Source organism: Mytilus trossulus, chromosome 9 (genome assembly GCF_036588685.1).
Source record: "Mytilus trossulus isolate FHL-02 chromosome 9, PNRI_Mtr1.1.1.hap1, whole genome shotgun sequence".
In the NCBI taxonomy this organism is placed as follows: Eukaryota; Metazoa; Mollusca; class Bivalvia; order Mytilida; family Mytilidae; genus Mytilus; species Mytilus trossulus.
This window is the reverse complement of record NC_086381.1, coordinates 78,232,791-78,258,251: the sequence shown is the minus strand read 5'-3', so window position 1 is coordinate 78,258,251 and position 25,461 is coordinate 78,232,791. Positions and strand designations below refer to the sequence as shown.

General features: G+C 31.0%; 1 protein-coding gene and 1 long non-coding RNA gene across 2 annotated transcripts in view; one reads left to right on the top strand and one right to left on the bottom strand.

Moving 5' to 3' along the window:
* LOC134684958 (uncharacterized) overlaps nt 1–23,769 on the top strand; it is a 46,122-nt gene extending 22,353 nt beyond the window's left edge. Inside the window, exons 20-35 of the mRNA XM_063544281.1 lie at nt 9,110–9,184; nt 9,865–9,891; nt 10,949–11,020; nt 12,019–12,149; nt 12,549–12,618; nt 13,407–13,637; nt 14,024–14,098; nt 16,538–16,582; nt 17,052–17,120; nt 18,226–18,362; nt 19,325–19,397; nt 19,794–20,027; nt 20,522–20,596; nt 21,613–21,651; nt 22,681–22,749; nt 23,608–23,769. Of these exons, the coding sequence (XP_063400351.1) occupies nt 9,110–9,184; nt 9,865–9,891; nt 10,949–11,020; nt 12,019–12,149; nt 12,549–12,618; nt 13,407–13,637; nt 14,024–14,098; nt 16,538–16,582; nt 17,052–17,120; nt 18,226–18,362; nt 19,325–19,397; nt 19,794–20,027; nt 20,522–20,596; nt 21,613–21,651; nt 22,681–22,749; nt 23,608–23,769 (1,584 nt within the window). The remainder of the gene's footprint in view (nt 1–9,109; nt 9,185–9,864; nt 9,892–10,948; nt 11,021–12,018; nt 12,150–12,548; nt 12,619–13,406; nt 13,638–14,023; nt 14,099–16,537; nt 16,583–17,051; nt 17,121–18,225; nt 18,363–19,324; nt 19,398–19,793; nt 20,028–20,521; nt 20,597–21,612; nt 21,652–22,680; nt 22,750–23,607) is intronic.
* On the bottom strand, nt 733–8,270 carry LOC134684221 (uncharacterized). The gene is made up of 4 exons (XR_010101206.1): nt 7,967–8,270; nt 4,700–4,827; nt 2,323–2,432; nt 733–1,313 (listed from the first exon to the last, which is right to left on the bottom strand). It is a non-coding gene; the product is annotated as an uncharacterized LOC134684221 (long non-coding RNA).
* Nucleotides 23,770–25,461: the final 1,692 nt, after the last annotated feature.

Below are 25,461 nucleotides of genomic sequence, written 5' to 3'. Positions count from 1 at the left end.
TAATCATATGAAAAACATATGTTTTTCATATGTTTTTTATAAACATATGTTTTTCATATGTTTTCATCCCAGACCTAAACATATGTTTTCATATGTTTGGCTTAAACATATGTTTTCATATGTTCGGCCCAAACATATGTTTTTATATGTTTTTATATTGGTCCTATATATATATTTTTTTTATGTTTTTTTTTTTTAATTTTTCAAATGCATTTATTTTTTCATGTACTTTATATGTATTTTTGTTTGGTTTGTTTTTAATGGTATGAATGTTGTTGATGTTTTTCTTCTTCATCATCTTTTTTTCTTCTGTCAGGAACTCATTTTGAGTGTAAATACTTCAATATGACGATTTGAATAACCCGAATTACTGGATTCCACAGAAAATACATGGCAAAATCAAAAGCTCTAACAAATAAAAAGCAACTGTATACATTAGCATTCCTTTATGCAGAAAAATAATTATCAGTCAGTGCTCCATAATTTGTATTGTATATCTAGTAAAACTTTTTTTTATTAAGTTGTTGTGCCTCTATTTTCATATTTTTGTCTCTTAGGCATACACCATTTCTATTGTCTATGTCCTATTTTCATATTTTTGTCTCTTAGGCATACACCATTTCTATTGTCTATGTCCTATTTTCATATTTTTGTCTCTTAGGCATACACCATTTCTATTGTCTATGTCCTATTTTCATATGTTTGTCTCTTTGACATACCCCATTTCTATTGTCTATGTTCTATTTTCATATGTTTGTCTCTTTGACATCATCCATTCTATGTTTGCCTCTTTGACATACCCTAATTCTATTGTCTATATTCTATTTTCATCTCTATGACATACCAAATTTTAAGTGTCTATATTCTATTTTCATATGTTTGTCTCTGTGACATACACCATTTCTATTGTTGATAATCTATTCTAATCTGATGTATTTGGTATTTCTTTTGTCTATATTCTATTTCCCTCTGATGGATGTGATATTTCTATTGCTATATATATCACCATACACATTGATATGTAATTGTCTACACTGCTGCATGTAGCTATTACAGGTGCTAGTGTATGCAGCCACTTTTGTGGCCCTTAATGGCTTGCTGTTTCGTGTGAGCTCTGTTTTGAAAACCGTACTTTGAACTGTAATGGTTTACTTTTACAAATTATGACCTGGATGGAGAGTTGTTTCATTGGCACTAATACCACATCTTCTTATATCTATGATTAAGAAAGACAACTAGATTGAATTTTGAGTTCAATATTGTATTAATCTAAAATGAATGTTCTTTGGTTCTGTTTCTTTACTTTTCAGTTCCTGAAAATAAAAATAACAGAATAGAGTTTCAATGTCCACTGAGTTGCACATATTGCATCTATCAAGGGGCAATAATTAAAAAAGGCACTTGAATAAAATTATAAATAAAAAAATGTGCTTTGAAAAAAGGTTCTTTTTCTTGAACATATGTATATGAAATATTTAAAACAGACCTTCAAGGGCAGTATTACAGTATACTATGTGTTTTATAAAAATTAAACCGATGAGAGCGCTTACAAGGCCATTTTCCTTTATTCAATATTTTCAAGGGGCATAACTCTTTTGAAAATAGTCAATCTGTCAAAAGTAGTGAACTTGACCAAGATATTGCTGATATTAAAGTATAGCATAAGTTTTATAAAAATCTGGCAAGAATTGTACTTGCAAGACAAATATAAACACCTTACAATCATTCCATAAACATATTAACCAATGTCTGCCATACAATATGTAGTTTTAATTTTTAAATGGTTCACATTTTGCATCCTTAAACAAGTTGAATGTTACTTTATGGTATGGATTTTGATTATTGTTCATTGTCTAACAGTGAGTCGAGTGACCAGTAAATGTTTTATCTTTGTTCTTTAGTTTTTTAATTGATAGTTGTCACATTGAGGATCATACCCCATCTCCTTATATCAATATTCTAGTTCTTTAAAAACATTCTACAGTTAAAAGAATATTATTAAATAATTTTTTCTTGTTTAATTTAATGTACAGTGGCAGATATTTAATGTATATTGAAGACGAGAACAACTTTTGATCTTGTAAAATATACAATTCATATTATACGGTCTGTGATGCAAATGCTATAATTATTTGAGCTTCTCATTTCTCATACGTGTGCAGCAGAAGCAGATGAGACTGGTAAGGTTTCCTTGATGCATACTTGACATCAGAAAGACATGAAAAATAAACAACTGCATACATGTACATTTACACTTGAAAAAGTTTTGAATAGATAACATTAAATTATTTAAATCAAATACAATTCTACATATGAACTTACTTTGATACCAGTTTTTTTTTTACAGGACATCTAGATCTGCACCTACATGTACATCGTAACATGTACCTCAGTGATTCTAATACTGCACTTTCCTTTCATTTGGTAACAAGCTAAAATTATAAATTTTAAGTTAATCCAAAAGTCCAGACAAAAACTAGATGTACATATAGTATGAACTAATTAATACTTTTAAAGTTTTACTAGTGGAAACAAAAAATGGAAACAATTTAAAAATAAACAACAAATATATGTATAGCATGCAGTCTGCACCAAAAACTTTTTCAACTACTAGTCCGAAGACCAATATTCTGACATTTTTCTTATTTGGCAAAACAAAGTTTTGCATAAACTCACTAGTCCGAATGAAATTTAACTAGTCTGGGGCATCAGACTAGTGGCTAACCGTGCAGACTGAGCATGAACTTTCTCATATATATATATATCATGTATAAATAATCATGATAATAAACTATTCTTCTGCCTAAGTTTAAAAAAATCCATTTGGGCATTAACTTCGGTTTATTAAATCTTGATTTTCTGCTTCATAGGCAAAATTGTTGAAATACAACATTTATCTATAAATATTAAACTCATGAACATAACATGTTGTCATTTGTGTTACCATCTGTATACTTCATGCATTTAATAAAAGAACAGTGTTTCAATGTACCTCACCATTTGATGGATACATAAAATTTGCTGTCAAAAAGCAATAACCACAACAAATAAGTATGTTCTTTTTTTAACATTTTTCATAAATTATAAAAATCATGAAAATAATCTACAAGAAAAGTAGACATGTGTGAGATGCTACATGTATTTTCCTTACAATATCTATTTCCAAGAGGCAAAACTCTTGTAAACATATTTTATTGATCTTGTATTGCTTGTTAAGCCTGTTAAGTTTCTCTTTATCTTCTTTAATTCTTGCTCAAAACACAACAGAGGACAAGATTGCAAAATTTACGAGAAAGTTGTTAAAAATTGACTATAAAGGGCAACAACTCCTTAAGGTGGTACCCAACACTTAAACTAAAATTAATTTGGCTCGTTTAATTTTCTTAAAATTATTGACCCTTTGACAAAAATATACAAATTTCAAAAAATTTGAACAAAACCCTTTATCAGAAAAATTAAACTGGTTTTATAGCATTTTGACAAAAACTTATTTTGATCTTTGAAAAACTTAATTTCCCCTTAACAACACAATGTAATTAAAACCTTTAGCTGATTTTACAGAGTTATCTCCCTGTAGTGTTAGGTACCACCTTAAGGGGTCCATTGAACATTTTGGTTATGTTGACCCTTGTACATTTGTAGATCTTACTTTGCTGAACATTATTGCATGAAACGAAATATCCCCCCATAACTTATTAAAATCCCCCTCGGAACAACAACCCTAAAACTCAATCCCATCCTTTCTTTTGTAGTATGGAACCTTGTAGTACAATTTCAGAGAGATCCATACACTCGGTGGCGGATCCAGAAATTATCATAAGTGGGGGGCCCACTGACTGCCTAAGAGGGGAGCCAATCCGGACATGCCTCAGTTATTCCCTATATAATCATCCAAAACTTTACCAGAAAAGGGGGGCCAGGGCCTCCTGGGCTTCCCCCCTAAAACTGCCTATGAGTCACTTAAACACAAGTTATTGTCTGCAAAGTAGAAACATGCTTCTTTTTGGCCCCTTTTTGCCCCTAAATCCTACATATTTTGGGCAACTAACCCAAAACTCTATCCCAGCCTTCTCCTTGTTAATATATGGAACATTGTGGTACAATTTCAGGGAGATCTATACAATTACACACAAGTTATTGACTGGAAACTAGAAAAATGCTTGTTTTTGACCCCTTATTCCTAAACTTTGGCCCCATTATAACCCCTAAACTGAATTAAAACCTTGTATTTTTGGTTTTAAACATTGTGGTACAATTTCAGAGCAATTGAAATACTTATAAACAAGTTATTTTTCTGAAACTAAGAAAATGCTTCTTTTTGGCCCATTTTCCTAAACGGTTGGGACTTCCGACCATCATCCCCAAAATCATTCCAACCTTTTTTTCGGTATTGGATCTTCTAAACAAAATTCATAAAGATTAATGCACTTAAACCTAAATTATATTTTCGAAAACCAATGTGTCTTCGGATGCAGCAGACACCTTTCCATTATACAATCCCCAAAAATTGTGTGTGGTCTTATAAAAAGAACAAGCAATGTTGTGTATATAGAGCTTCCAATGCTATTTTTGATAAAATGGTCCAGTAGAAAAAAAATAAAATTCACTGCTTACACGAAATCAAAATGTGTAACATGTAGATAGTCTGACAAAAACAAAATATTCAAACAAAGTTATCCTTTTTATTACATGTACATACCTCTGGTCATAAAATAATTGCCGGCTGCTCTTTATATGCACATACATGTAAATCAATGCCTCAGAGAATTGCATTCTGTTGCTTAGCTTCTTCTTCTTCTTGAAGTACATGTACTTCCATAGAAAATGCTAAAAGAAATAATGTAAAATGAAATGAAATTAAAATATCTGACAAATTGCCTTAAATATTTTTATACATGTTGTATGGCAAAATTGACTTATTTTGATATTTAAAAAGAAGACCAAAAGATCTAGACTTGCCCTGAAAAAAAATTATAATAGTTTTATACTATATATATATATAAAAGTATTAAATCATTTGAATGTTCTAATCCATCTTATTGAATCCATATGCCTGTTGTATGAATTCAATGGTGTATCAAAGTGGTTAAATTTGATCTCTGGCTAAATAAATTAATGCCAATCTTTTTCATCAGTTACCAGTACAAATGTACATGCGGTCAAGGGGATAACTTAATTGAGGAGCCTGTAACTCAGTGGTTGTCGTTTTTTTATGTGTTACATATTTGTTTTTTGTTCATTTTTTGTACATAAATAAGACCCTAAGTTTTCTCGTTTCAATTGTTTTACATGGTCATTTTGGGACTTTTTAAAGCTGACTATGCAGTATGGGATTTTCTCATTGTTGAAGGCTGTACGGTGCCCTATAGTAGTATAGTTGTTAATTTCTGTGTCATTTTGGTCTCTTATGGACAGTTGTCTCATTGGCAATCATACCACATCTTCTTTTTTATATTAAATAAGTTATTAGTGAAAATAACATGCATTTTGTTATGCCAGATAATTTCATGAGTTGTCTACTCTTCGTTTCTAAAATTTTCTTTAGGAGTAACATATATCTGTTGTTTTTGGTAGGCATTAGGGAATTTTTTAAACTTTGTATGACGATGTATGTGCAGTAACTAAATACACAGCCTTTATAACTAATTTTCAAATTAAACAAGTGAAACTGCGAGCTACTGCTCACTGATGATTACCCCGCCGCAAGTGGATAATATTAATAGTGTAAAAATATGCAAGTGTTCAGTAAACAGGAAGTTGTTGAGTGATGAATCTATCACACGGTATAGCTGACTTATATAAATTCTGAAACAAAATTTCAGAAATCTTTGTATTGTAGTTCCTGAGAAAAATGTGACGAAAATTTTCAACTTTGCTATCATGTGTAAAATCATACAAGTGTTCGGTAAACAGGAAGTTGTCAAGTGATCAATCTGAAAACACATCACACAGTATAGCTGACTTAGATAAACCCTGAAACCAAATTTCAGAAATCCTTGTATTGTAGTTCCTGAGAAAAATGTGACGAAAAATATTCATGGGATGGACGGATTGACTGACGGACAGGCAGAGGTTAAACAGTAAACCCCCCTTTTTTAAAGCGGGGGTATAATGAATACATATTTAATCAACCATGGTAACTTCTATAGTCAATGAGACAAGGGATTTCAAGGGATTAAACTTAGCTGTTATAATATGTAAGGCCTATATATACATTTGTATAGCTACATGTAGTTATCATGGTTATTACAGAAATGTATCAATGTATTACAAATGTATTACATGTTTTATATGAGACAGTTTGGTAATTACTGGAAAGCATGCTCTGATCATCATGATCATTATGTCTTACAATAACTTAAAATACATTGTGATTTTAAAAGCATGATATACTGATATATGTCTAAGCAAAAGCTTTGAAGTTATTTAGAGAAGCTGTAATAACATACTTCAGTTACAATAATTATTGCATATATTGTACACCAAAACCTGACCTATTTTGTATACTGTAGTTACTACTAGTAACGGTTACTAACTGGAATAAACCTTAACCAGGCAAGGTTTGGTGGTATTAATACCTTGTTATAAGCTTTGAACTAGCTATCAGTATCTAAGAGGTACATGTAACTCTCAAATCTAGACTTAAAGAGGTTATTTTTGTTGTGGTGATGTATAAATACCCTGCCTGGTCTATGTTTTTGTTACATGTAGATGTCTTTTTTCTTTGTACATATATCTGATGGCAAATGTGTTAAGTCCTTTTCACACCACTATTTAAGGTTAGGATGGGGGGTTAATGTGTCACCAACTAACTGGTTTGACTCCATCACATCCTGTACATGCTGTATGTTTCTGTCCCAAGTCAGAAGCCTGTTATTTAGCAGTTCATGTTGTAGTTTGTTGCTTTACTAGTATACAATGTATCATATTTGCTTATTTGTTCCTTCATTTGAATTATTTCACATTTGTCATTTACCATTGTTTACAACATTACATTTTGCATCTTTTAAAGCTGACTTTACATTATGCACTTTGCTTATTTTTGAAGTCAACCTTTAAGATACAAATGCACATGTCATTGCATGTAGTTCAAATTAATTTGACGTCTAGAAAAGCTTTTTTGAATTTTTGCATTGACGCCATTCTGTGACATGTATAGATATGTTAATAAAATTAAGTATGATAGCTTTCAAGATTTCATAATTATTTGGACTACATTTGTACTTGTATTGTAACTTATAATTGTTGGCAGGCCTTTGTAGCTGAGTGGTCTATGTAGTTACTACTGTATTAAATCACTAGCCAGTCAACACTGAGGTTGTGAGTTTGAACCCTGCTAGTACAGGGTTATATATTTTCATGTACATTTAAGTTCATGTTAATCAATGTAAAAGTAGATCTATCAATTTCATGCACTCATAATAATTTGAGCTTCAATCAAATGTAAATAATCATGATTTTCTCCATTATGCTAGAATATGATTCTTGTCTTGGAACCACTTGATAACAGTGTTATTGTTCAAAATGTAGTCTCAGTTTGATCATAATTAAAATTTGGGAAAAAATTTCATGAACATTATTATCTTTGGCTATGCAATGTATGAAAAGCTGGCATACATTTTATAAATCTAAATTATATGAAAAGAATGGGAGTAATAGAACCTCACTGACATCTATCCATTCATTCAGTATTGATGCCCCCCCCCCCCCTTTTTTTTTAAATTTAACTAATCTCTACAGAGTTTACAAATATGGTTATTTGGGATGTATTTAAAAATAACCTTATGTTAGATAATGAAACAGATGATTAATAAATGCAATTACTGATTACCATTGGATATATACATAACAATATCGTTCTCGGGTTTATCAACAGTCAAATAATTTTTTGTGAAAAATTTGCCCACACATCTTCCTGCTTTTGTCCAATTGTAATAAAAAAAAAAAGGAGCATAATTATATTTACCATTCGTTGCCTTTTTAAGGTACATAAATGTACGTCATCCATGAAAACAAAACACTTTCGACATTTCGAACTTTCGTTGCGTTGTCGTTGACCTCCTCTAGACTTTCATTTCTATGTTTCGTTCCCCGGTTTCTTCTAGTTAATCGACAAGTCACCCAATTCAATTTATCTGTTTATATGTAGAAGAAGAAGTAGAATCTTTCTCTGTCCATTCTTAAAACTTAAATAACAGCTGTGGACTGCTGCGGATGATCGCGTGAGCGTCCATGGTTTTGCGTGTCATAGTGCACAAAACGATAACGGTGAAAATATTTCCGAGTTTTCCCGGTTTTCGAATTCTACGTGCCAAGAACGTAATACTAGGGTCTGGAATCAAAATTAGAGATTTAAGAAAAGGGAATAAGAAAAAAAAATGCAGAATAAATAATAACTAATAAAGAACAGAGAGAGAACAATGGGGTAATCAATAAAGAAAACTAATTATGAATAAAGAACAAACTATAAATTATATAAAGAATATTACTATATTATTATCTATTAATCATAACTCATTCACTTATTTCACATTCTGTTCATGATTCAGAATTAGAAAGCTCTGCTGTTGGGATGATCTATGCTTCGATACTAATTTTGACATTTTCTTCAATTTTCATTTTTTTTTTAAAACATATGAAAACATATGAAAATCATATGTTTTTCATATGTTTACAAACATATGTTTACATGTGTCATAAAACAGATGTTTACATATGTCTGCTTACATATGTTTTCATATGTTTCAAAACATATGTAAACATATGATTGTAAACATATGTTTTGAAAACATATGATAAACATATGTTGCAATTTTTCCTGTGTAGGATGAGCTACACACTGTTATTGCTTGATATATAAGAACAGTTACCGACGACAAAGGAGATTTATGAATGTGGAAAATGTAAAGTTGTAAATCATAAAGTCTTGTTCGAAGTTGTCCATTTATTTCAATATCGATGAAGCGATTACTGATGAGATAAGTTTACCAATTTTTGTATTAATGAATGTTGTTAAATACAAAAAATCATATTACACATTTTACTTTTTCAACTGGTGAATGCTACAAGTTGAACTATTTCAAAATGCATTGATATTATATTTTTGTAGGTGTCAGGTGTACATGCGTTCACATTACTGATTTCAATAATATTTCTGATACTTTCATCAATAGTATTGCGTGCGGTAAGTATACATTGTCTTGAAAACAAACAAATAAAACATACACACAAAAGGTTGGCAGTGATATGCAACTCTAGAGACAATTTTGTTCCTTGCCCTTACAACGTTTAAATTCAACTAATAAAGTTTTTTGGATACATTTGAATAAATTCCAATCTGAATGTTATAACAAATACTAGGTAAACCTTATTACATCATTTGTGTTTACTTTGTGACATTGAAATCAGGAACTTACTGGAATTAAAATCATGGGAATGAAAAGATTTTTTTTCGAAAAGTAATGTGGTGGTATATTGCTACACGGCGTATACATGTTTGTTGTATTCGTTCTGAAATGACATATATTTTTTCAAGACATACATTTTAATAAATAATTACAAAAAAATATAGAGAAATGACGTGATTATCAAATGTAAAAATTGATGCAACAGGAATCTAATTGTTGACGTGGATATCAACTCAAAGAAAGGTCAGCATATTTCTGGCATATAACCATTACATATGAAATTTGATTTTTGGTGCTGGTTCTATAAATTAATATACATTGACTGTGATCCTATATTTTTCATCAGTTGTTTTGTTAGCTTCTTATCTCAAGGACAATATGTAATTGATTCGTGTGTAATAAACATCCTCCATTATTCATGTTTGAATTCCATTGTATGTGGGTTTCTGTTTCACAGGTGAGCAGGTGTACCTTAGACAGCGAGGTAACTATACATATGAAACGTAGCTATGGTGGAAGTTTTGATACTTCAACGTACTTATTTGTTCTGTATGACTATAAATATCGTAACATGTAACACATCTACAGTTCTGTAGTAATACAATATTAATGAAAAACGCTCTATGTATGATGTTAAATTATGTTTCTGAAAGTGTTTCAAAGTCATTATCTAGTTCTAAAAACAGATATATTATGATGATTTGTGTTTTTTGTTTTATCTAAACCAGAAATTTGCTTACCGTCTGAAGATTATTATGCTTCCATATATCATTATATCACTTTAGGATAAGATAGGGTTGAAATAATTGCCATATCGACGCATTATACGCAACGCAACTAACATTGTGTATCTAGGAGATAGTGCTATACATTTAGTGTGTCACATTAATAAAACTTCGAATGAAATTATCATATTTTAACAAAGGCAAATACGTATACTTTAGTTTGATACTTAAGACCCTTATTTTTAACAACGTCAAACTTATCTGTAAACTCATCATTACACAAATCTAATTTACAACGGAAAAAAAAAAGACAAGAAACGTCGTGTTTTTATTCTGAGTTTGATATATTGATAAAAAATTAGGCATGTACGTTATAAAAAGATTTTTTGAATGCAGACAATTGCATTTTTACGATATTTTTTTAAGATATATTTGATAGTGTGTTGTATTTGTTTAATAGCTCTTGAACATTACCTCTGCCGATAGACTTTTAATCCCTAGGTGTATCAAAGCTCAGTAGTCTGCACTTTTGCAATGACATGTAAAATAAACCTTTACAAAATTATTTATTCATAGAATTTGAAATTCCATCAGTCAAAGTTGACATGAGATTAATTGTGGCCTTTCCTTTGTGTCCTTTGTTAGTCATATAGATATGCCACTTATCCGATTTTTAAACTTTTTGTCTTTAAAGTACTTTGCTTTGAAAGGTTTAGCCCTTCAATCGCAGGAAAATTATTAAATGATACTTTTTTTTTAATCTTAAGAAATACTTCAATTGCACATATACATATAGAATATTGTGTTTGCTTTTAGTCTTGCCCTTCACGACGATATGTTATAGTTGGTGTATCAGTAGCCATGATTATTCTTGAAATCTTAATACAGGTAATTACAAGATTATAAGTAATGCGATCTTTACTATTATCATAACTAAACTCGTGTACAGTCAAATTGTATTTATATTCAGACTAGCTCTGTCTTGGTTCCTGGATATCATTAACATGGTTGACCTGTATTAATTTTCCTCAACCTAATCAACATCATCCCGACAAATAGAATAAGGGCTTCCTTGTCACATCTTTGTTGATGCAAATTCCATGAGTAATGTCGATGATTAAAAAACCTCTCTTGATTGATTCTTTTTAATTTGAATTTAAAAATATTTATTTCTCGGGGATTGGGGAACAAGTGTTGCTTCTTATAGTAATCCCTATTCTCTTTGAGGTTGCGAGTGCTGCTTTGTCGCGGCATTAGCCTGTTCTTTTTCTAAATCTATGAGGTGTTGTTCACCTGCAAGAGATGTATAATTGATGGATTATTAGGTATATCAAGCTCTTTTTACCTCAATTAAACCCTGACCTTAAATTAATTATTTTCAATAAATCTTTGCCTTCAACTGGTTTTGTGTAAATGTACCTTCTAAAGCAATTCAGACCTTTTAATTTATAGAGTTTCATTGTTGGTCATTATTATAGAAAAAATTATATCTAATATTTTTTTGGTGATATTTTTAAACTACCCACTGACGAGACAGACACAACTTTTTTAATACTGTATCTTGTTTGAAATAATTGCTTTTCATTGCTAGACCAGATAAAAAATGGTAAGATATTTGGTAGTTATTCCGTCGTCAATTCATAAGTTGTAATAATTGTTGAATTATGTCAATCTAATTAGTAATTTTCATATGACTTAAATGTTTGATATGTTTAAACATGATCAGATGATATGTTCTAAAAACCACTGTTGTTTTTAGCTTAATTCTATTGCTTTGCCCCTATCTGGTCGAAGACAACAAATCTGTTGATTATTAAGGTAATGGTTCAATTAGAAAACAGCGTTTGGTACATTTTGTGTAAATGTAAGGCTTCTTTCCATTTAAGGTGATTTCCTTCCTTGTTCATGACAGATGCTTTAAATATTTTCTTCCCGATGAGGAAACAGAATCCTTGATTGGTCCAGATCAACAAAAAGGAATGTTCTTAATGATTTATGACAAATTCTTTCGACGAAGGTATTTACTTTATTTTACCGTCTTCACGTTATATATTCATATTTGGAGAGGTTTGTCTATATATTCGTGTTTTTGTCGTCTTTGAAATGTATAAGCATGATAAGATACATGAAGTATTAAATTACTTATGTTCTTACTTATTTTATGTACTAGACGTATACAAACAATAACAATAATTATATAATAACTAATTGCTGTTTTAAAGTAATAGCATTGAACGCCTCACATAAACTATACACACCGCATCTTCCTATATCCATTTTATATTGAACAACAAAACAAAAATGCGGCCAAATACTTGAAATGTCGGAAAAAAACGCAGGTCGTATTTAAAAACAAATTTGTGATCTATATGCTACAACTGCAAGATATATTTACTAATTATATTTACTTTTGCAGGAAAACATTCAGCAGTGGAAAGATAGAAGTGTTAATTGCCGTTCATTTCGTACTAGCTGTATTTTTTCTTGTATGTTGGCTTCTGTATTTCGTTATTTTTAAACTAAATTTTAAGCTCTGTTTTATAATTTTTCAATGCATAATACATGTAACAGATGTATCTGTATTTCGTAAAAAATCCGGTATATATTATTTCTGTACTTCCAAAATGGTTGACGCTCTAAAATCCTTATATAATGATTTTCATCTACACGTTTCTATAAATTGTTGATCTACGATAGCTGTCACTGCTTCTATTATTATGAGGGACTTTTTAAGCCATGATATTATTTTTTTACTAAAAAAGGTATATTATCTATAGACAATTGCTTTTTCCTGTGTCGAGCTACTTTTTATTACAAGAATTGTCAATTGCGTTGACATTTTTTGCCATATACACTGATGCTGCTAGGTTTCTATTTATTTGACAGTATCTTAATTATCAATCAGAACAACCTTAAACTTATGTTTTATTAATACGACTTTATTCTAGGTCACCATTTTCAAGGCTTAGTCCTACAATACCTGACCAATAATCATTGTAAACAAGGAAAAACAAAATGGATGAAAGAAATCTCTATCAAATAACATTATACACCAATATATCAAAATATTGTCTTGCATGCGTTAAACAGTAAATTAACCTTAAACAGCAAGATCGTGATATGAAATGATATCGTCACGAATGCATACTACATTTCCTGGTGAAAAAAAGTAAACGTATTACAGTCACTAATAGGATTTCTGACGAACGTCTTTTAATGAAACAACACAAAACGACTCTTTTTTTTATAATTGCTACTTTTTTTATTTCTTCAGGTTATTGAATTAATCTTTATTGTATTGGTCTCTGTGTATGGATTATCATCGGTTCTGGACAGGCAATGGATAACATCCGGACTCAGTAGCATGTATAAGATTTCAATGAATCTTGAAGTTGTCTTCAAATTCTTGTCAATTGGATGTGTAGTGTTGATTCCATTAATCAGTATAAATAGACTCATCGGTATAGTAGCAGTATCGAACACCTGGATCAAAGTCGTATATGTTGTAAGCAAAGCATTTTGTAATTTATTGAGGTTAATTTTACACCAGATCTTAATTCATCATATATAGTTAATGCCGATTTAGATGTTCAGATATCATCAACTCTATTTATTGTATCTTTTTACAAACTAACAGTGAAATAGTAAAAAATAACTTAAAACACAAAGCTATATGGTATAACCTATAACCTGACTGTTTTATGCATTCATTTAACTAGTAAACAGTGGATAAGGAAAGTACTAATAAAAAAACTAACTCAGAGATATGGATTTAAAAATTAAGAATTTGTTAAACCATTGATGTAAAATATAAAGTTTTGGTTTATGTTTTTTGATATCTAGACATTTATTCTTAGTACAGTTTTAATGTTAAAGTATTTTGTTTTACAGAATTCTGTTATCATGGCGTTTACACTATCAATCAATATAGTCTTCATTTGTCTTGGTGCGATCTTATTACACGAAGTGAGTACCTTAAATAATTCCTTGAAATATATATGCTTACTGTTAAAGATGCACCAGCACAGCTTTAGTTAGACTGTCATTTGGACAAATCTCTTGATCTTTACAGAGTTAAACATCCTGGTTTTATGTGGGTTTGTATTTGTCAATTTCTTATATCCGCCCCAAAACGAATACTGTAGTTTATTATATGGATTTAAACAGGTCCAAACTGCCAAAACTTATAATCTGATCTGTTGTCAGACATTTGCATTGCCGAATAAATAAAGGCAAAAGTAGTTTACTGCTGTTCAAAACTTATAAATCCCTGGACAAAAAAACAAAATCGGGGTAACAAACCAAAACCGAGGGAAACGCATTAAATTTGAGAGGAGAACAACGACACACCACTAAAATGCAACACACATAGAAACGAACCAAGCATCAGACAAAATCCCACGAGAATAAAAAACATAACATCAAAAGTAAAATACATGAACTTGGGATAAACAAGTACCGTGACACGTCTGATCGAAATGTGAATTTACACAAAAAAATACGAGAAAATAAACGACGCAACGTTAAAATGTAACACACACAGAAACGAACAATAATATAACAATGGCCATATTCCTGACTTGGCACAGGACATTTTTAAAGACAAATTGGTGGGTTGAACCTAGTTTTGTGGCATGCCAAACCTCGCACTTTATTGGCAATGTTAATTATAACATTGCAATGACAACATAATATTACAGGACTACAATACAATTAAATAGGAGAACGTATTATATACAAAGAAACAAATGATTAATAGATAACAAAAAGCATCACGTTTAAAATTCAATACGTAAACAAAACGCGTCTCGTCCACACAAGACTCACTAGTGACGCCCAGATATTAAAGATCGAGAGTGAAAAAAGTACAAAGTTGTACAGCACTGAAGATCAACAGTTGAAAAAGGTTGTGTCGAATACGCGTGAAATTGTTCTGGTCTGCAAATGGTGATTATGAAGGAACAAATACATACCTAAAAAGTTACCAAAGCAAAATTCAAACTCATTACTCGATAACATATTGACAATCCCGTAGAATACCGAATAACAATCAACACACAAATAACATTATACAAATCAGAACATAAAAAAACTGAATATAATGGCTCAGTTTAGCGTAATTTGAATCCCCGTATTATGTTTTATAACAACTACTGATTTTCAACTACTGTGGATTCATTTATTTTCGTGGGTCCCAATTTTCGTGGTTTGAGGAAAACTTGCATATTTATGGATATTTAGTTTCGTGGTTTTGGCAAAGTATACATACATTCCTTTAAGAAACTTGTAATTCGTTGAATATTGAAATTCGTGGTTCCCCTGTGCCACGAAAGCCACGAAAATTGGTATCCAACGAATATTAATGAATCCACAGTATGAGTTTGACGGAATGAGGATTGTCATGGCAGGTGATGATGCCTGCAGAGTAGGTGACGGTTAAAATGTTTTAAAATTGGGAAAAATCCCTTAGATTGTACTTTATTATTCTACTTCTTAATTAACTTATGAGATTTGAACTTGAGTCAAATTCATAATGTTGCCTTAATTTTCATGCAAAAGGTATATTTGAATGACATAATCCGCTTACGAAAAATGGCAGAAGATTTGCGGTTTTACTTTAAAACACTGCAGTTCACTACTCATCGTTTATCGAAATGGTAATATGAACTAGTGCAGTAAAATTGGTATCGTTTATATTATTTGTATAACAACTGTTGTTGAATTGATATGCGAGACCTAAAAATAAGAAATGTTAATCATATATTTCCAATTGTGAACTTTCAATTTCTAAGTAGCAACATTCAAGCAGCACCTGCATACGGGGTATATATCTCTCAATTGATACGATATTCCCGGGCCCGTGCTTGCATTTCCTATCATGATTTTTTTATAGAGGGTTGCTGCTTACAAGGAAGCTATTAAACCAAGAGTTCCAAATGGTGAAGTTAAAATCATCCATTCGTAAATTTTACGGACGCCATCACGAGTTGGTTGACCGTTATGGAATAACCGTTTCTCAAATGATATCGGATATGTTCCTACAATCCCCTTCCCTTACTTGAATGTGACCTACCGAATTAGACTATTTACCTGATTTAATATCACATAAGAAACACGACATGTGGAGCAGGATCTGCTTACCCTTCCGGAGCACCTGAGGTCACCCCTTGTTCTTGGTGGGGTTCGTGTTGTTTATTCTTTAGTTTTCTATGTTGTGTCACGTGTACTATTGCTTTTCTGTTTGTCTTTTTCATTTTTAGCCATGGCGTTGTCAGTTTGTTTTAGATTTATGAGTTTGACTGTCCCTTTGATATCTTTCGTCCTTCTTTTAGATAATATTTCAATGAATATGTTTCCTAAGCAGTACACATACATGTTTTCTGCACTGTTGTGCAATTATTTCAGGAATCTGAATGTCACTACATTGACGCATTAAACTCTAGTACAAAGGTAGGTGTAACTCAATGTTTAAGAATCTGATCCATTCTTGGTTAATTTTTGAAACATACATCAACACGTTGTGATCAGCTGACAACTTTATAAACATTTGCATGTCAACAAACGACTTAACGTTTTTGTCATCTTAGCATAAAACGAAATAATTACAAATCGTTCGTTTGATTCTAAAGCGGCGAATAACTTATAGATTTGTTTCATAATACTGAAATTTAAGTGCAAAGTTTTTTTTAAAGCATGTTTAAATGTGACATGTGTTTAACGTGTATTGTGCATCACATATTTTTGTCACGCCACTCATTAATAAGTGGTCAATATTGTAAAAAGAAAAGAGTTAAAAAAACAAATTGAACATTACGGAACTTCACTATAATCAAATTATGCACACATCCGTTGGAAGTTGCTACTCATAAACGGAAAACATATGAGTTTATATGTATGTCTTACAATACTATTTTTGCAGACGTGTCCAAAAATGAAGGCAACAGTTGGAATAGGACTTGCTATATTTTGTTCTGAATTCCTAATGCAGGTATCTTTATTTTTGCACTTTTACATTATATACTTATATAGCTATATAGGTCGTATTCAAAAGATTTGTTTTTATTACAACACAACAAGCACGTTACTTCTTTAGTGTTCCTAGTTAGAGGAAAACATTACATAATCTAAATTATTATTGTGTTTGCTCGGTGATACCTATGGTAAGGAAAAGTGTAATAAACCAATTTCTGTATAAGAAAATGCCGGTACCCCGTCAGGAATGTGATAGTTGTTGTCCATTCGTTTGGTTTGTTTTTCTTTTGAATTTTCTTCGGAATTATTGACGGAATTAAACGCTTTGCATATGCAGACTGGTAAACTGAACTGGTTTTCAATGCATTTAGTCCTGTCAAAAAGCTACACCTGTAAAAGTATTCTTAGGTACCGACATTCTTCTTATAAAATTAGGAGATGGGTAATAAATGCTCAGTGATCAAAGTTAAACTACCTATCGTTAGTAACTCATAATTTGTTTTTTCTGCTTAAAATATATTTGCCTGGTTCTGTAAATAAAGGCAACCGTAGTATTGTTACTGTACAGGACCAAACTTTACTCATTTCAAGAGTTCCTTTATATGAAATAAAGATACATTCTGCACATGTTCTTGAAAAGTGAAAAAATAACAAAGTCTAATAGGTACAAATAATGGTTGTTTTACACATTTAGATGATGAATTACATCATGGCGTTGGACCAAAAACCCTGCATACAACAGCTTACACGTCACATCATAAACAGATAGTTATTTATTTTCACTTTGAATTAGAAAGCTTGATATATACCGAATTAAACGGAAGACAAGCATTTGAACAACATTATTACACACTTGCTTCGTTTTATTTTTCTGTTTGGTTATGTATCAGCGCCACTTAAAGAGAATCCAATCTTATTTTGTTTTGTGATATGTATAGATCTAGTATAAGGAAAACTTATTACTTTTTTGAATTCTTTTAATGGTCCTTTTTATTATCCCTTAGCTAAACCATCTACGCAATAATGATTGAACTGTTTAACCCTGCTATTTTCTATATACGCAACATGTCATAAGATAAAACAAAGTAGTAGATTATAACAAGTAGTTACGTTTTTTTAAGGTTTTATCAATAGCTGTTAATGATAGAAGTCATAAGTACATTGAAATGATACAGCGGAATAAACAGGACGACACGGCAACTACCGATACAGGAAAAGGACTATTTCTCATGATATATGATAAAACATTCAGAAGAAGGTAACCAATGATTTTTCGGGCATAATTGTCCTAATGTCGTGAAAAGTGTCCTGTTTACAAGGCTATATATGAAATTTTCGAAAAACTAAGGATTTTCTTATCCCAGTCATATATCACCGTAGTCGTATTTGGCACATCTTTTGGGAATTGTTGGTCATGAATGCTTTTCAACTGTGTGCTTATTTAGTTTTGTAACTATCTGAGCGTCACTGATGAGTACAATGAATACGACACGCGCGTCTAGCATATTAAATTATAAATCTGGTACCTTTGTAACCAAATGGTAACTATTCACAGAACAACGTCACTTAGAAAGTATGTTAACTCTCATTGTCAATCACTTTGGGGTTTGTATCTTTCATATCTCTTTTATAATATAAAAAAAACTGAGCATTACAATGAACATAGGCGGATCAAGCGGTGGGGGGGGGGGATCACTGAAGCGTGACTGTAGCGGGTCCCTCCTTAGGTCAGTCGGCGCCCCCTTTACAAAACGTTCTGGATCCGACACTGATGATTCATAATTTAATCTGTTTTAATGAGACGTACAAGCAATGTTCCTACTTTGCAATCAGTAAATACTTAGTTCAGGTTATTTAATACTAACTTAACACAGGTTTGTTAACATATTTCACAGCTTTTGTGTACTGGTGATATATTGTATATTGTCTAAAAACTTTATTATGTTTATTATTATGTGATGTTGATTGAGAACCTTATTCCAATCTGCCTGGTAAATCTTTTTTTCGGCTTCTTCTTGAAATGCCTTGATATTTGATGTAGTACTGTATACTAAACTGCTTTGTAGAGGAAACATTTTTTTATTTTTTTCATTCTGTTGTTGTTGATTGTAGCATGTCCTTAGACTGTCAATCGGATATTGACTGGGTTGTACATTTCGTATTCTTAAAATCACGGTGTTGAAAATGTTTTACGCTAAAAATAAATTGTGTTTTCTTCAGAAAACCTTTTGCAAACGCAGTAAAGATTGAAGTTATGAGTGCAGTGTATTCTGTGATATCAGTCATTGTACTAGTAAGTATACAATAACTCAAGTGATGTAAGTTTTGGATGAGTAGTATTACAAATCACTTTAATTTTCAAAAACTGAGTGCATATAGTACGAGTTGTAAAATACCAAAAAAAAAACACATTAGATTGTAACATACTTCATTGTCCAAAAGAGAAAATTGAACAAAAGGGATTGAAAAATGTTAACTAAAGTGTTATCCAAAACTTCTGAAATCTGAGGAAAATTCAAAACGGAAAATCAGGGCACAATAACTACTAACCACATTTTGCTCTGACAATTATGCGGTAATTACATATGCAAAATCCAATGTTTTCTTATTAAATATGGGATAAATAAAGTAATTGATAGTTTAACTGTTTTCCAATGAAAGATTGCAAGTATTCTCTTGTATTTTTTAGATGATTGAAATAACGTTCATTGTACTGAACGCCGTGTATGGGCTTTCACACGTGATAGACAGAAAATGGATAACAGAAGGTCTAAGTAACCAGTATATAACGTCTTCAATAGACCTTGAATCGTTCTACAAGTTCCTGTCTATAGGTTCAATTGTAATTGTTCCTCTTATTTCGATCAACCGATTTGTTGGACTAATAGCAATCTCAACAAAACAGACGAAACTACTCTATATCGTAAGTGATAGACAGGCAAAACATTTTTAATATACGAACAAGTACACGTTTAATGCATTTTTTTTATACTAGCGTTAGTCTTAAAAGAAAGGTGAAATCTTGTTGTACTGGTCGAATAAAAACGATGATATGTATCTGACAAAGCATAAGTACTCTAAAAAAATTGAAGTTCACATTTTAAAGAAAAAAAATATATTAAACAAAACAAAAGCGTGACTTGAAAATAGGAATGCGCCATGATTGATTACTCAAACAAATGTTGTTGTTTGTCATTAATTTAATTATGTTTTTCATTTCTTTTCTTATCAGAAAAAATGTGCTAAAAAAAAGCAAAAAGCAAAAAAGTGAATTAAAAAAGGACGCCGAGTTTTATTTAGTTTTGTTTGAAAAACTTACTTTATAGACGAAAAGAAATCGGCCGTCAATTTTCGTCGAAACTCTTTGTACAAACTTAAAGTCAAAAATGTGCGTTAAAAAGTTTGTTATTTTTTCAGAATTTTATACTGACGATAGTAGCTTCCGTGGTGACCTTTATATTTGTAATTCTAACATCGGTTCTCCTCTCTGCTGTAAGTATTAGATTAAAAGATCAGTTTCATAAGAATTCACCGTTTCCCCTTTAGACTATTTACCGGATGTGTTATTACATAAGCAACAGGAGAGGTGCAACATGTGGAGCAGGAACTACTTACCCTTCCGGAGCACCTAAGATGACCCCTAGTTTTTGGTAAGGTTCCTGTTGCTTGTTCTTTGGTTTTCCATGTTGTGTCATGTGTTCTATTGTTTGTCTGTTTGTCTTCTTTTATTTATAGCCAGGCCTTGTCAATTCATTTGAGTTTGACTGTCCCTCTGGTATCTTTCGTCCCTATTTCAGAATATAATGCATTCTGGGTAAAGTTTTCATAAAATGTATACAAACGCGTTTTGATTGGTTGCAAACAACGTTATATACAATTGTAATTCAACAAATTACGAAACGTTATATGTATTTATATCACACCTCATCCTGTATATCTGAGAACGTGAATTTCACTATCAACATTTATATTCGGGATACAAAATGTGTAAACATATTTTTTTAAAGAAAATAACACGATCAACATTTAGTTATGGGATAAAAAAAATGTGTAGGCATATTGTTTCAAACAAAATAATAGATTCAACAAATACTGGCGGTCAAACTGTGTTGTGCAAGAATCTATAAAAATTTAATTTGGGATGCTATGAATAACATGAATAAGTATGGACATCACAAGATGGCAACTAATTACATAACAATAACTAATGTAATAATTATGTCATAATGAAATTATCACAATTTGAAAGATTAATCCTTCTTTTTTTTGTACCTCGTTTATAAAATTTAAAGAAAGATGAGCGGAATTACATCAGTTTAAAAATGTCTGATTAGGGCTGAAAAATCTTTGTATTGTGCTACCTTAAATAAGGATATGGCACAACTATATTGCAATACCATCTAGAGGATTATATTCTAAATTTATAGACAAATTACCTCATTCAGTGTTGTGAATTTAACCATTACATCACTTTTAATTGAACTGTATCATTTTATTTTGTATTTTAGGAAAACAGTTGTACCTATACTATCAATAGTAGTAAGCATGTATGTATCATATATTTTGATTTAAATCCAGTCACAAAATCAAATCATGACGAAAAAAACTTGTTTTTCATTAATATTCTTTGTTAACCAAATGGATAAAAATTCGAAATTGAAACAGTTTGTTTAATACTGTTGCATTTGATAATTGTTATATTTCTAAATGGTTTATGTTATATATAAACTCGGCTTCCAAATATTTCAGGTAACTGATGAAGGTTAATCCACAAAATCGCTAGTGACTCAATGTTGTTTTCTTATTTTTGAATACTTTTCAAGATGTTGGTGAAAGGAATGTTGAAATGGACATCTTTAATAGATTTCAGGAACTTTTAGAAATTATTCTAAAATAAATTTAATGTGAACGCAAAAGGAAAAAAAAACGCGAAAAAAAACACAACGTATGTCAAACAAAGAAACAACACAAACTATATATACTTAATACATCGAATATTTTCAAAGCGATAGTATGGCCTCCAAATTATAACATCACTCAATATTTCCGAGTACAAAAACACTATTACCTCGAAAACTTATTGCGTAGTAATGCTTCCAGACATATAACTATAGTATGGGTGCATTTCTTCAAATTTATGTAAAACTCTTCTCAGGGCAAATAGCGCAGGGTTGGTCAAAACAAAAGTCAGATGTATTTTCATGAATCAAAGAAAACTATATAGGAACACCTAGTAATATAACAATACTAAAATGTGGTATATAATTCTTACCCTAAATCAGGGACCAAAACGGAGTCTAACAACTGTGTTTTATCGTAAGACCTTTGCAATAAACAAGAACATCAACGAATAGAAAAATACTTTCGTTTTTTCATACATTTTATTTTTTTATTTCTCCAATTCCATTCGTATCATGTTAATAAAATGAGTTCTATCCTAATAAATAAAAAAAAAGAAACAAGAAAATACATTTTCTGTTTGATTGTTTTAACTCAAAACAGCTTATACCTAAATCAAAATGTTTGTGTCTTTTGTTTGTGTCTTTTTGTAATTTATTTTTCGATAATCATTTCAGTCGTGCCCGGAAATGAATTACATAGTAGGAGTACTACTCAGTGTACTGATTATTGAATTGTTAATGCAGGTAGATACTTACTCAATATATAAGTATATGTTATACAACCTTAATTTAAATTAAATTTGTTTTCAAATACTGATTTTTTTATGATGTTTTCTACTCACCATTTGAAAAATATATATATAGACTTTAATTTCCTTAAAAGTCCATACTTTTCAATTTAGATCAATCATTTTGATGATAAAGATAATTATAACCGGAACTACGTCATCTAGATGCTTTACTTCAGTTGTACCCACAGTATTCTTCAAATTTTTTTTGTAAAATAATTTTCAATATAGAAATTCTAGTGTGGGGAGGCTGGACTGAGAAACATCTGAAACTAAAAACAGATTTTGAATTTCATATTGTTTATGTTCTAGAATTTGTTTGTATGTGTTTATGGCTCTGCAACTTTTAAGCTTTACTTCATATCACTTGTTCATCATAAAAACAATCCATATTAACAAACACATTTTTTATTTGAACTGCATTTCCCAGAACTTTTTTTTTAAGGTATACTTGGAATATACTGTAACATCCATCTTTGCCCAAAAAATCTTGATTTTAGTCGTATCTATATACCAGACAGCTGGCTCTAAAATATCAATTTCAGCACCCTTATGTAAAGACTCTTCAGGTTCAATTGGTTTCGTTTTGAGAGCTTGATATCTCATATCTGTATTAATATGCTCTTTCGATTACATTAATTAACAACCTAAAACTATTTGTGAAGTTATTGAAGCCAAATTTGCATGTTTGAACTTTGGCATAAAATAGAATCCGATTTTGAAAAATGGACAGATATTTGTATTTTTTTAAAACATCGGTCTGAGTAAGATTATTGTTCTTATTTTATATGTGACTATTTGCCTTATCTTATAGATAACTCATGCAGTATTGTCAGCAAAAGTCAAAGATCAACTTAAAGCAAGAGTAAAGGATAGTTCAAACCCTTTACCTGAATCAAGACAAGTATTCCATCGGCCAAGCCATGTCCCGAACGTAGGCACTGACATTGAACCTGATGACCTAGAAACGATATAAAGTTTAGAGACATACTATGCTGAGTTTTATTGTTTTATTAATCGTTTATGCCGCAGATGTTTGATTAAAGATTTTGTATATCATAAAAAAAATCTGGTATGTTGTCGATCTTTGACTGCTCTGAATTGAGCTTACTCGTTTATATTAATATATCTGCATTTCAGCGTTTTGATTTTCAATAATTAGAGAATCTACATGACTACTAGTACCTGAAATTTTATTGGACGGATGAATCTTCTAGAATGGATTTAAATAAGCGTTTAGCGGGTTATTTTTGCGGGAGTTAAATTTCGCGATTTTCATTGGATGAAGTATACGAAATATTTTGACCGTTATAGTTTTGGCGGATTCTGAACTTTTCACAACAGCCCAAAACGACATTAGAGTTAACAACCATAAGTCAACACAGAGTCTGAAACAATGAGCAAAACACTTATCTCATAGTCAGCTATAACAGTTTCCGAAATGACAAATGTTCAAAATAAACAACAATCAAATAAATTAACGGCCTAATTCATACAAAAAAAATAAACAAAGAACAACTACAATACATAGAACAAATACAACAGAAATGATTAGTAAACTCTGAGTTCAGTATTTTGAAGATTGTTCTTGATACTACCATAAACAAAGAACAACTACAATACATAGAACAAATACAACAGAAATGATTAGTAGACTCTGAGTTCAGTATTTTGAAGATTGTTCTTGATACTACCATAACTTAAGAAAAATCCGGAACTTATTAAAGGCTTGACGAACAAGTAAATGAAACTTCTGACAAATTAGGAAATAAAGTTTAATAATACCACATCTTCTTTTTTTATATGTATTCCAAAAACTACACGAAGCACAAACATGTTTGCTAGTGATAGAACAGACGAATGTGAAACATACACATGTATTTGTAAAGTTTTTGTTACAACGAGATGTGCTATACATCTGGTTCAATTGAAAGTCAATGTGTTGCATTATATTTGTAACTGGATTATTGCGATTAGAAGACAGCAACTTTCGAATAATGCGTATGAGGCACACACCTAATAGTGTTATCATTTATTACTATAATTTGGTCGATACTGCTGGTAGAAAACTGATAGTCCCCGTGCTTATAATCAAATAAGTAGACAGGAAATTACACGATCAGTAATAAAAAACGCATCTGAAATTCCAGAGTGATTAATAATTGAACCCAGCAAAACTCGTAAATGCTGTTCTCATTAAGAACCATACATGCCGGGTCTTCAAAATGCTCCACGAAACCTCGTTTTAAATCATTAACATCTATTTGATCAACAATCGAAGACGGGCTCCCACGTAATTGTGAGACTGTCTTTTCTAAAGGTGGCGTGAATCATTTGGGATACTTAAAAAATTCCAAAGATCTTTGAGAGTACATATATAGTACTATCTTAAATTATGCTAAAGTATTAAAAAAAATTGACTTTTCTACACTTTACACAAGTATTCCACATTCCAAACTAAAAGACAAATTGAAAGAATTGGTACTTCTTATAGTGCAGCGGCGAGATCTGAAAAGACGCTTAGAGGAGTTTAATGCACCCAAATAACACACACCTGGATTTTTATTTAAATGAAAGAATACATGTTAAACTTATATTTTAAACATGCCGTAAGAAAATCGTATGGTCGAATTTCCGTAAAAATGACTTTTAAGAGCGTTATGTAGTG